This window comes from Peromyscus leucopus, chromosome 23, assembly GCF_004664715.2.
Source record: "Peromyscus leucopus breed LL Stock chromosome 23, UCI_PerLeu_2.1, whole genome shotgun sequence".
NCBI lineage: Eukaryota > Metazoa > Chordata > Mammalia > Rodentia > Cricetidae > Peromyscus > Peromyscus leucopus.
In genome coordinates this window covers 20745112-20758424 of record NC_051082.1, presented here as the reverse complement: position 1 = coordinate 20758424, position 13313 = coordinate 20745112, and the positions used below count along the sequence as shown (strand labels likewise).

At 47.9% G+C, this 13313-nt stretch overlaps 1 protein-coding gene across 6 annotated transcripts in view; it reads right to left on the bottom strand.

The window, feature by feature from the left end:
• LOC114693683 (splicing factor SWAP) overlaps window positions 1–13313 on the bottom strand; it is a 79650-nt gene that overhangs the window by 33115 nt on the left and 33222 nt on the right. For all 6 annotated transcript variants that reach the window (XM_028870189.2, XM_028870185.2, XM_037198270.1 and 3 more), the window contains one exon: window positions 1192–1432. In XM_028870189.2, the coding sequence (XP_028726022.1) occupies window positions 1192–1432 (241 nt within the window). The remainder of the gene's footprint in view (window positions 1–1191; window positions 1433–13313) is intronic.

The window sequence follows — 13313 nt, the reverse complement described above, 5'->3', positions numbered from 1 at the left end:
CACTGGTCTACAGCCAAGAAGCGGGGCTTTATTCTAACCTAATAGAGGCAGCTCCTGAGCACAAACAGGGTCCAGGACACCACTGTCAGAGTGACAATGCAGGAGGCTGTGTGTGGCCCCTGTGAGCCCAATACTGGAGGAGCCTGGGTTACACAGCCAACCCTATCCAAAAAGAACTGACAGTGGGGATGTCCAAAGTCCCAGAGACAGGTTCATACTTCCTCCTAAGAGGTATTCCCTTTTAACTAGGAGCTACTTCTTGAGGACAAAACAAGGAACGACCATTAAAAACAGCTGGCCAGCATGGCTCTATGTTTACTTTCTCAGCAATATGGCCCGAGATGTCAACCCCCAATCCTCCCACACGCTAGGCTAGAGGTCTACTTCTGAGTGAAACCCTTGGCCCACACTTAACTGTCGCAGCCTGAATTACAGGGGCTTTGGTCCAGTTTTTCTATGAGCCCTGAGACACACACAGAGGGCCCTCTGCGGGGTGCTGGGCACTCCTGTCCTTCTGCCATCGTTGGGTTTTATACTAGATGCCAACTGTGTGAGTGGTGATCTCAAGGAGTGGCCAACAGAGCCCTCCCCTCACCAACTGTATGGAACCCTACAAGCCGGACAAGTTCAGTCCACCTCACTTGGACTCTGCCTACTACTCCCCAGCTGAGTGTCAACACACTGCACAAGAGCAGCCCAGAACGAAGGAGCAGATTGGGATGCTGCCCAAGAGCCACATTTACGCATGGCTAGATTTCACTGCTTAAGAACCATTTTTGGTACAGAAATAAGGTCTTACCCTGTAGCTCATTATATAGCTGAAGATGACCTTGAATTCCTGACCCTCCTACTTCCACCTCCCCAGAGCCAGAATTACAGGCAGGAAATACCTGTAATGTAATATCTAGCTGGTTTTGAACTTTTTTTTAGACAAGGACTCATTGTATATCTCCAGTTGGTGTAGACCTCACTGTACAGATCAGGATGACCTTGAACTCAGAGATAGCCTGACCCTGCCAGGCGGTGGCCTTGAACTTTTGATCCTTCTGCCTCAGCTTTCCAAAAGTCCATGTGTATGGTAATAATATATGAATAGTAACTATACTAATTATGGAGATACACGTATGCAACCCAGATCAAGAAGACTGGTGTGCGGCGGCAACCCTCACGCTGAGGAGGCAGCACACGTACCTTGTGGTGGTGGTTGTGGAGGTAACCCCGCTGCTTGTTTCAGCTGTGGTTGGGGGGGGTGGAGGTGTGGTCCCAGGAGGTGGGGGTACAGTGGTAGTCACACCAGGTGAGCTGGACACAGTCACTCCAGCAGGAAGGGTGCTGTAGTAGGTGGCCACATCGATCCCAGGTGGGGGTGGTGCCAGGCAGTAGGTGCCATCTGGCAGCATGTAGTAGCTGTAGTACATGGCTGCCACAGTTGCTGTAAGAAACATGCTTTGTGAGCAGGAGGCCAGTGACAGGTGTCACAGCTTGAATCTACAATGTCCCTCCCCAGCTCGTGTTTTAGACACTTGTTCCCAGCTTATGGCGTCATTTGGAGAGGCTGTGGAACCTTTAGGAGGTGGGCCTGGTTGGCCGGAAGTATGTTACTAGGAGCAGGGTTTCATATAGCTCTGGCTGGCTCTCTGTTTCCTGTACAAGCACAATGTGGACAGCCTCTGCTTCAGGCTCCCACATTCCACAATGGATGAGAGCCTTGACACTGTGAGGTAAAACAAACACCTCTCACCTTCTGTTGTTCCTGACAGGTATTTGATCACAGCAATGTGACAGTCACTAATGCAACAGGACAGCAAATGGTTCTGAGAGACCCTGGCCCAGGGCAGGGTCAGTTCTGCCCACTCCGACCACACTGCTTCTGTATCTCTGCTAGGCTCACACCCTGAACAAGTGCACAGGAGACAGGCACAGGAAAACTCCCCGTAAACAAGCCCACCTTCTTCCTTTGTGCAGGAAGGGCAGGTGGGAAAGCCCTCTCTAACTGCAGAGTGAAAACCCCTCTTGCAGGGATAACTGATGGATGGTCCCCTTCCCACATGGCTGGCCGGGTAACCTGTGCTCACAGTGAGTGAACTCCTAACTCTCCCGTGCTCGGACACTGACTACATTTTCTGGAATCTGTTTTTTTCACTCTACTGTTCACTTTAGAAACGGCACCATCCACATGCCCAGCAGGGAGCCACTGTATTCAGCTCAGAAGTCCAATGTCTCTGTAGCTGCTTCCGGCCTTTCCTATAATCAACAGCGATCGCTATCAGCTTCCTGCTCACCTTCTGTACGAAGGCCAGCACAGCAGCCTACTATGCTAACCACAGCCCTGAAAGGGACCATCTTCTTGAGACTTTTTAATAGATTAATTTAGTTAATTATCTATATGTTTGAGTGTTTTGCCTCTACGTATGTGTATGCCTGGTGTCCGCAGAGGTCAGAAGAGGTGTCAGATGCCCAGGACTGGAGATATAGAGTTTGTGAGCTGACATATGGGTACTGGGAATTGAAGCCAGGTCCTCATCAAGAGCAGCAAGGACTCTTAATGGCTGAGCCAACTCTTTAGCCCACTCATCTTCTTTTTGAAAAATGTTCAAAACCAGCACCGAGCACAGAAGGCTCAATGAAGTAACAGGGTTTTCATTTAGCAATGATGGCTACATAGGGAACTAATTTCCTCTTCATTAGGGGATAGGAATGAGGGAAACTTACTGATTTCCACTTGTTCATCTGAACACAGTGGCATAGTAAAACACTGTGGTTTCGGCCATACACGGCTGCTACTGAGATAAACATCACAGTGGTGTACTAATGTCCCAGAGGGGAGGAGATGTCTTTTCAGCTCAGCCTGGGAAGCTGTGTAATCCTCCCATGCTGATGGAACAGTTGTGGTTGACTCGCTTTTTATCAGGCATGTCACACACATGAAGTGTCCAGTGCCATCCCAGCTCAGTGTTACATGTAAGACTCCAGGAGCAGTATAACCAGTATCTGCATGGGGCATGTGGCCAGGTGCCTTTTCCACCTCTGCTCACAGGAACACCCACTCCATCTCTGCAGATGGCACAGTTGGCAGGGAAGCGTTCGTGGCAGAAGAGAGATCTTCTCACTGGAGTCTGTTTCCCAGCACTGAGCACTCAGTATCTGTTTGGTCAGGAGACATGATGTTGTGCTTAGATGTCCAATCCAGTAACTCAGAGACCCACTCCTACAAACACCTGATAACACTGGACAGAATATCACTACTCACAAGTTAATCAACAGCAAAGCCCAAAACAGACTGTCCGGTGAACAGATCTGAGGGCACCTGCAAAACCCTGGTCTTAGAGTGGGTACAACAGAGATGACTGAGGCTAAACCCAGGGAGAGGAGACATCTGTTGCTACCTGCCTCCCTCTGACTTCCTGCTTCATGTGACCCTGCCCAGGACTTTTATTCACACCTCAGAGAAAACACTTCCGTGACCTCACAAGGACTCAGAGGTGGTGGTGTGCAGGCATAAAGCACCCCATGTCCGGCACTACAAGATTCCAAAGACCGATGCTACGGCCATGTATACACTTCTCCACACTGCTGTTCCCAGACCCCAGCAGTGTCAGGGCTGGAAGGTATTAGGGGGGAGGCTGGATCTGCCCTTTCCTGTCAGGGGCGCCAAGGCAATGCACAGGTCTGAACAATGGCCGGAGAGCCAGGCTTCTCAATGGTCTCGAGCCTATTAACTCATCCTGCACACTTGAGCCCCATGAACTTTTAGCTCTTGCCACCCCAAAAGCACATAAGCCCTCACTCTCTGGTAAGTCTTTTTGGAAGTCCTTCCACAGCTTAGGCGGAGGTGGGAGTCCATCCACCTGTGGTAATTTCTTGCAATGCTAAGACTGTGGGCTGGCTACTGCCCCAGGAGTGCCACAGTTCAAAAACAGCTCTTGGCAGCTCCTGATGCACTCAGTGAGCAGAGCTTAGCTGTGCTGTTCTCAGCTAAGCCGAGCTGAAACACTGTCCAGTGATCATAGCCCACACTAGCCCAGTCCTGGCTCAGACTCCTTGGCTACACACTCTGAAGCAGCGGAGTCTATAGCTCAAGCATCCTATGGTCTTGTCACCAGCTGACCCCAGGATACAGGTTCTCATGCAGCTATTTGTACCAACACCATACCACACCAAGTTAAGAACACACACACACACACACACACACACACACACACACACACACACACACACAAAGAAAATGCCCCACAACCACACAGACTTTCTGATTTTATAATGTAAATTACAAATGCACTATTTGACATTTTATAATCTTACTTTACAGCCTTCTGGGAGACTTTCAAAAAACTTAATACTACCACCAATCAAGTATTGTTTGTATTATCTTTGCAAAAACTTTGTTTCCATTTAAAATCACTTAATGACTTACGATTTCATATTTTGCAAGATGAAAAGAGTACCAGACCAGTCAAGTAACAATGTAAGCGTACTTAATACTACTGGACTGTCCATTCAAAGACAACTCACACCATTATTCAAAAGTTACACACAGAATACAGCAAGTTACGAAGCTAAGTAAGACGTTATTACAAGGAAGAGGGGGCTGGAGAGATGACTCAGTGGGTAAGAGCACACTGCTCTTGCAGAGGGCCCACGTTCAATTCCCAACGCCCACACTGGTCAGCTCAGAACCACCTATAACTCCAGTTTCAGGGGATATAACCCCTCTTCTGCCCCCCTCCCGGCCCCAGACACCACAAGACTCACACACATGAAACCTACCCCGAGAAAACAACAAAAACTATAAAAAGCGACACCTCCACCACAGATCTGGGCAGTGGAGCCATGCCCAGCGGGTGCCTGGCTCGGGGAGCCCCCTGTGCTCTTCAGTCAGTGCCAGGCTGCTACCCCCAGGACATGCCTCAAGAGGTCTCTGCTGCCCTCAGCACCTTACACTGAACTCTCCAAGGGTACTGCTTGTTTTCCCATCCTGACAGGGGGTCTTGCTCTGTTCCCAGGCAGGCCTCTAAGCCTTGGGCTCAATTGAGCCCCCTGCCTCAGTTTACCGAGGAGACAAGACTACAGGACTGGATTTTTAAGTGAGTGAAAATATGATGTGACATTATGCTAATAAATGTACTTCATGAGAACTGCACAACCCCACACCAAGTGAACCAAGAGAGAAACTCCAGCAGGTACCCAAGCAAGCCATCTAGACGACACCATGGAAAGGAGAGCTGCTAACATGGAGGCCTACTCAGAAGCACTTCTCCAGCCCCACACAAGCTTATGTGCACAACCACCCAAGGCAAGCTGGTGGGGTCTGCCTAGTCATCCTTTACTCTGTTCCTGACCTTTCCCTATAGTGGAGGATGGCCCCGAACCCTCATCATCCTGTCTTCACCTCCCCAGCGCTGGAGTTACAGCTGTGTGTCACCACACTCGGCTTACACAGTGCTGGAGACGGAAGCTAGGGCTTCCTGCGTGTGAGGCAGCCACTCTCCCCACCCTGTCGAATCATCTTCCAGAGCCCTTCTGCTCCTACGGACAGCCTGAGTACAGCTGTGTGTGTGGAGAACACACACACACAGAACTTTGCTGAGACCTTCCTAAGACATGCCCGGGACACTAACGGAGGTGTTCAAAAGCTCACAGGTCACCAGCTGAGTGCTTCTGAGAAGCAGAGGTGACCTCTCCTCTGGTTGTCCCTGGTGATGCACCGAGGTCAGGTGCCAGGCCACTCTGACTCTGCCCTGATTCAGGCGCTGTGCCGTTCATGCCATGCCCTTCCACCTCCTTCCCACCTCCTACTGTACCAGCAGGCACGCCTCAGCCTTTTCTACGGTCAACAGCTTTGCCTTCTCTTCCTCTGACGATCGCGCAATTCCTGTCTCCAGCCCTGGGCTGCATCGTCTAAGAACTGTCCACTCAGCACTGTGATCTCAAGAGTTCACACATGTTCTAATCCAACTGTGTCCAGAACCGTCTTGGGCTTTCATCTATACCTTTTCATCCTGCAGCTCTGGTCGAGGAAATGCCATGCCTAGTCAGATTCCTGGATCTCATGGCAATACCTCTGCCCAGTGTTCAGACAAGCTTCTGTTTAGGAGGCACCCCAAGAGCTCCTTCCCTCTTCTGGGGCCTCTGTGAGAACCACCCCAGCTCACCCCAGATTTCTCTCCGTCTTTGGTCAGTCCCCGATTGAGCTTCCTACAACTTTCAGCTGAAATCAGCTGCATACCCACTACTGTGGGAACATCTGCCTCTGCAAACAGCACTGAGCCCCGAATGGCTGTATATTAGTACACACGCATGCCCGTGGAGTTTAACTGCAAATCAGTCCCGGAAGAGAGTGGCACCAGAATCCACAATGGAATGAACTACTACAGTAACACACGGAACGGAAGTTAAGGGAGGAGGGTTAGTCTCCCAACACCCCACTGAGCTGTGCACATCCATCTTTCTTGGGATAACAGAAGACGAAGCAGCACATATGTGACAGGTGGGGCACTAGGTGGCCTAGGCGCAAGGATGTAAAGGGGTCATTTGAACATGAACTCCCCGACACAACAGATGATGACGGTTCCTAAGTGACTAGCGGGAAGGCAGCATATACAGCCTGGATCAGCTGGGCAAAGGGATGATTCAAGTCTGGGTAGGAAGGACTGGGACACTGTGAGATCTCATCATGCAACTCATCACAGTGCACAATTTCAAACTCTGGAATTGCTTATTTCTGGAATTTTCCACCGAATACTCTCAGACCGGATCCCATGGAAAGCAGAACTTCAGATGCAGGCCTGCTGTCTCTTCACTGTTTACCATCTGTCTTGTTCTCTAGAGTGCCAGTGCCAACTGGAAGGACTCCGTCCAGGCATTCCTGACATAGCACTGGCACGGACACGCTGTTCAGTGGATGTACCAGTTGCACAGGGGAGAACAGGGAGTCTCAGCCTAGGCCAAAGGATGGGAGGTGGTACCACAGAACACTCCAAAACTGGACAGAAAAACAGATCTATACCACAGTTTGAGGTCCACCCCACTACCCCACTATCCAGTAAGGGCAAGAGCCAAGGCATTCTCAGATATCCAAGGATTACAATAAGAAATATGCCTCCCTGTGTAGTCTCTTGTGGCAAGTTCCTGGAGAATGGGCCCCAGCAAACAAAACAAGGACCCCAAAGAGACAGCTACAGGAGCTAACCTAGTCAAGCGATGGAGAAGGCGCAGGAAAGCCCAGGGCTTGCCCCAGACACAGGTGCAGACTGGGAAACGGCTACCAACAGCCAACACACAGGTGCGCACTGGCTGACGGACCTACTCGCTGTCCTCGGCTTTAGCAGCAGTCACTGAGGCTTGGGAGATGGCACTATCAGAACCTAAAATGATTCATCTTCGTGGTAGGCCTGTAAGGGTGTTTCCAAGAAGGATTAAATGGGGAGAGGACCCTCCCTCAGAGTAGGTGGCACCTTCCTGCAGCACACCAAACAGGAAGAGGAGGGAGGTCTAAAGGAAAAAGCATGGCTGCCTGCCTTTGCTTCTTGCTAGTGAGTGCACCCAACTCTCTTGTTACTGCTGAATCATGTGACTCCAGGTTCTTCGGTCTTGCACATGGGCAAGAGACCAGTAAGTCCCCAGGATTCTGAGGTTTCAGTTCGGACTGCAAAGGCCTCCAGCCGCTTTGTGGACTGCGCACCTATTTGGTTCTCAGACTCTTCAGTGGGCAGACAGCTATTATGAGACTACCCAGACCTATCTGTGCCCATCTAGTGGATCCTCTTTTGTAACACACACATTGTACTCTTTTGTCAAAAGAACATGCTAAGCCAGACTGTGGCACCAGAATGTGGTCCCAAAACAACAACAAAAATCCCTGTAACAAGTCCAGGCTGCTCTGCCATTTGGGCTGTAGGATCCAGCCAACCTGACGGTACCTAAGGTGTCAGTGGTAGATAGGGTGGTGTTTGGAGTCTTTGGCAAGGCCCCACAGGTGAATCACAGTGGAGGCCTCCAGGATTTTGGAGCAAGGCCTTGTTGTCACCTATAGACAACCATTTTCTTTGAGAGACAGTTCTTAGTCTGCTACTGAGCCTTAGTGGAAACTGAGTATTTGACAATGGGCTGCCAAGTTACCACATCGCTTGAACCATCACAGGCTAGGCATTACCTACCAAGCATAAAGTTGAACATGCAAAGCAGCAGCCCATCATCAACTGAAAGTGGTGTTTATATAACTGAGTCCAAGCAGGGCTAAAGTTACACAAAGAAGTTGCCCCGCCTACGGTTCCTATTCCTGCAACAATGCCTTTGTCCCCAAGCACTGCCTCATGAGGTATGCTGTGACTGGACGCTCTGTGAGGGAGACAAGAGTCCATGAAAGACACAGTGAAGGAAAATCTTTGTGGTAGGTACAACTTGGGGCAAAACATAGAGTTGTATATTTTTAATATTATTTTACTCACTTTTTTTTTTTTATTAATTTCTTTCTTTCTTTCTATGCATTCACGCTACTGATGTGCATTGAGGTCCGAGGACAACCTGTGAGAGAGAGTTTTCTCCATCTACTATGTGGATCCTGGGGATTGAACTCAGGTTATCAGGCTTGGTGGCAAGCACCTTGAACTCAATAAGTCATCTTTCTGGACATATACACTTTATTTGGACAGATGTGCAATTATACAGTGACTTATAGGCCATACCCAATGGTTTGGATGAATAGCTGGGGACTTGGAAGGAGCATGACTGGAGAATTGATGAGAAAGACATTTGGAGAAGAGGAAAATACTCTCTTCAAATGAAGCGAAGACACTTGTGTCCTATGTAAATGCTTGTCGAATAGTGACATCAGTAGAGGAGGTCAACAAGCAAGTAGGATGGCCTGTTCTGTAGACAGAAGTCAACTCCTTTCCCTGACCATTCTTGTCATTGCCCAATGGACCCACGAACAAAGTGGTCACCATAACAAAGATGGAGATTCTGCATGGGATCAACAACATGGACTCCCATTTGCCAAGGCTGACCTAGATACATCTGATGCTGAGTGTCAAGGAACTAATTTCATACTCGAAGTGTGGCAGTGAGTGAGTTCACATTCTTGGAGTCCACTGGTCTTGCCACCCTAAAGCAGCTGGTTTGACAAAATGGTGGAATGGCCTCTTAAAGACACAGGACCAATTAGGTGGCAGTAGCCTGAAAGGCTGTGGTAGGGTCCTTTCAAAGACTGCATATGCTCTGATTCAGTGTTCAGAATATGGTAGTTTCTCCTGTGTCCAGGATTCATGGATCTAAGAATCAAGGGGTAGAAATGGGCATGGTACCACTCACCACTACCCCTAGGGGCCCATGAGCAACATTTTGCTTTCTGTTGCTGCAACCTTATGCTCTGGTAGCCTAGATGTCTTGGTTCCAGAGGAAGGAGAAGTGCTTCTCTTAGGAGGTACAAGAAGCATTACATGGATTCAATTAAACTGGAAGCTAGGACTTTCCCCTGGCCACTCAGGCTCCTGATGTGCTTTGAGTCAACAGAGTAAGAAAGGAATTACAGTGTTATTAGAAAAGATTAATCCAGACATCATGGAGAAACTGGACTGCAATGGAGGAACGGAAGAGTAGGGTCTTTCTTGGTATGACCATGTTCTGAGTAAGTAAGAAACTGTAACAACCCGATCCAGGCAGGATGATAAATGAACCTTTAGGAGGCTGAGGCAGGGAGGATGAAAATTCTAAGCCTTCTCATATTATAAAGGGAGTTTCAGGTCACCCCCACAGGTAAAGATCCAGGGGCTGCTGAGTATATGAACTGGGTAGTAGAAAAATATAAACCACTATGGCCAAGTGACCAATCATAGACTTGAGGAATGTAACTGTCATGCATGCTTCTGTCTTACATTGTTAAAATGTTCCTGGATTTACACACATATATTAATAAGCAGATATTTGTGTTTTCTTTCTTTTCCTAGTCTCTTACCATATAACATTAAGAAAATGTCAGCACTTAAGTGTTGTTGATCTATGTATCATATTTAAGCTATGGGTTATACCTTGAAGACAGCATTCTTCAAGGGACTTTGTTATCTGCTCTGGGGGAAGAACTGGTATGTTTTCAGTTGTACATAGTACACTTATGTCTCGTCAGGTTGAATTATGACTTTGTTATTATCTTCATTTGGAAATTAAGCATATATAAAATGCTGGGGGTCAAGTTGACAAGGGGTGGACTTGTGATGCTTAATCTTGTCAACTTGATGGCAATCAACTTGACAGAATCAAATAAGAAACAAGCCTCTGGGAGGCCTGTGAGTACATTTCCAGGAAGATTTAAATGAGAGGTGAACCATCCAAAAGTGGGCAACATCTTCTAATGGGTAGACCAGATAGATAAAGATGTCTGAGGCAGAACAGTGTTGTGTGCCTGTCTGCTTTCATTTCTTTCTCTTTTAAAAGATTTATTTATTTTTATATAGATGGGTATTTTGCCTACGTGTATGTGTGTGCACCAGTGTGCCTGGTGCCCTCAGAGGCCAGAAGATGTTACATCTCCTGAGACTGGACTTACAAGTGCCTTAAAACTGAACCTGGGTCCTCAGGAAGAGAAGCCAGTGCTTATAACTGCTGAGTCATCTTTCTTGACACCACCCCTCCCCCAGCTCCTGCCTTCACTTCTTGCTGGTAAGTCCATCTAACACCACTGTTGCTTCAATTGCCACTTTTGTTGATATCAGACTCCAGCTTCTTTGGCCTTCCAATATATACCGAAGACTAGGAACTCTGGAATCTTCCAGGTCTTCAGCACCACACTGATTGCTGAAGCATCCAGCCACACGCATTCGGCAGTACCAAGTTCTCTTTCTCTCTAGCACGCTGAGAGCAACTGCTGGACTACCCAGCCACTCCTGTGCAAGTCACTCTACTGAATCCTTTCTGATTATTTAGATTATACATTATCTCACACACCTTCAACCAGTCCCGTTCCTCTAGAGGTGCAAGGCAACCACGAAACCATGGGTTGGAGTGTTAGAACTCTGGGCGTGAGGAAGCTTGAGGGGCACATGTAAGTGAAATCAGATGACTGTCTGTCACAGGGGAAGATCTCAGAGCACCTAATTTCAGGATGAGGAGGAACAGAGGTATGGCCACAGCAAGGGGGTGTAGAGCCCTACAAAACCCTAGAGACCAATGCTACAAGTCGTCCTGGAGCCCAGACTGGCACTGGGAGGCGGAGAGCAAACACCTTTCATAACAAGTGTGCACTTGACTTTCAAAGTATAGATATGTCCTATTCTAATTAAAACAAAAACTGAGCATATACTAATTATAATCAAAGAAATGAGGAATATCCTACCCTATTCAGCACATTCTTGAGCTCGTGGCAAAGAGAATGCATTATTACTGACACTTTCCCCTAATACGGGTGACTAAACAAAGAGTCTTGTGTGTACCAGGCAAGTACCCTGCCACTGAGCCACTTCTCTAGCCATCCATCCATCCATCCATCCATCTTTGCATGTAGTATGTGTGTGATACATGCATGTGAGAATGTGGTTATCGGAGGCCAGAGCAGGACAGTAGGTATCATCCTCAGTTGTTTCTGCCTTATTGCTTTGAGACAGGGTCTCTCACAAAATTTAAAAGCTTACCATTTCGGCTAGGCTGGCGGGCCAGTGAGCTCTTGGGATCCTCCAATCTCTAACCCCATCCTGTAGTTACTGGCATGTGCAGGCACATCTGGCTTTTATGTGTGTACTGGGGATTTAGACTCAGGTCCTCGTGCTTCCAGACTAAGTGCTCTTTTGTTTTGTTTTGTTTTGTTTTGTTTGTTTGTTTCCGAGACAGGGCTTTTCTGTGTAGCTTTGGAGCCTGGCCTTGAACTCAGAGATCCGCCTGCCTCTGCCTCCTGAGTGCTGGGATTAAAGATATGCACCACCACCGCCCGGCCAGACTAAGTGCTCTTAACCACTGAGATGTCCATCTCCCATTTCTTCCTTTATTATTTTCAAACAAGTTCTCAGTAAGCTGCCCAGGCTGGCCTGGAATTTGCTCTGCAGCCCAGGTGGGCCTTGGTCTTACATTTCCTCAGCCTCCTGAATAGCTGGTATAAGGCCTGTATCACTAGGTGTGGTTCCATGTTCCCTCTCAGTGACCTTTTGTCCTCCACTGGTTTGCTAAATATGGGTTTGTGTCAGCCAGCTGGGCATCATAGACTCAGCAGTACATGCAACCGACAGGGTCAGTCATCTGAACAACAGGACAGTTTTCAAGATGAAGCTTTGGGATCAGGACCCTTGGTTTTCAAAACAGTGGTGAGGCTGTTGCTCCTATCAAGATGTGAAGAACTAAAGAAGCCATCTATTAAATGTATGGGACAATGGCTGCTGACACAGCATTGATGAGGAACAGGCTGGCAAACACAGCTGTACTTGGGAATTTCTACCCAGGACAAATCAATCCACTCTGAAAGCAGAAACGACTCTGGCGATCCTCTGAATCAGCACTTGACTGCCTCTGGATGACTGTCGACAGACAGAACAGCAGAATGGGATGGGAAGGTTTTCTACTGCTGTTTAAGAAAGCTGGTGAGCTGGAGAGATGGCTCAATGGTTAAGAGCACTGACTGCTTTTTCCAGAGGTCCTGAGTTCAATTCCCAGCAACCACATGGTGGCTCACAAACACCTGTAATGAGATCTGGTGCCCTTTTCTGGCCTGCAGGGACACAAGCAGGCAGAATACTGTATACACAATAAATAAATTAAAAAAAAAAAAAAGCAAGCAAGCAAGTTGGTGCGCTAGTCTATTGCTAACAGCTAACGACAAGATCTCAGCGGTGTCCAGAGTTCATCTTCCCAGACCCGCAACCCTCCGGTGTATTCCTAGTCAATTTTTTAGCTAGCAAGCACCACCAGTAGTCTTGGCTTGATTGCTAATCCCTCCTGACTTGGCTCTCCCCACCCATCTATTTTGCCCTCAGCTAGTGGCTCTTATTGATTTCTGTTACACCTCCTCTGTCACCCCAAACAAACTGATGCATTTTCCGCATAAAGCTAACAATAAAATATTTCATGCAAGTGCCAGAACAAACAACCAATACCAAGTGTTTTCCCAAGAAGAATGGTATACTGAAAAGGCAGGATCTTAACACAACAGAGTTTTAATAACTGAAGTGTATAGGGCTCCATATAACAAGGGGGAAATGAGAATGCAATCGCATGCAAGCACATTCCAGAGTATCATCACGAAGTAAAATTTCCTAACAAAGCAATCTTCAGAACGTATTCCTGTGGGTAACTGACACATGGGTATTTAGACAAGTTACCTCACTCTGTGAGACCAA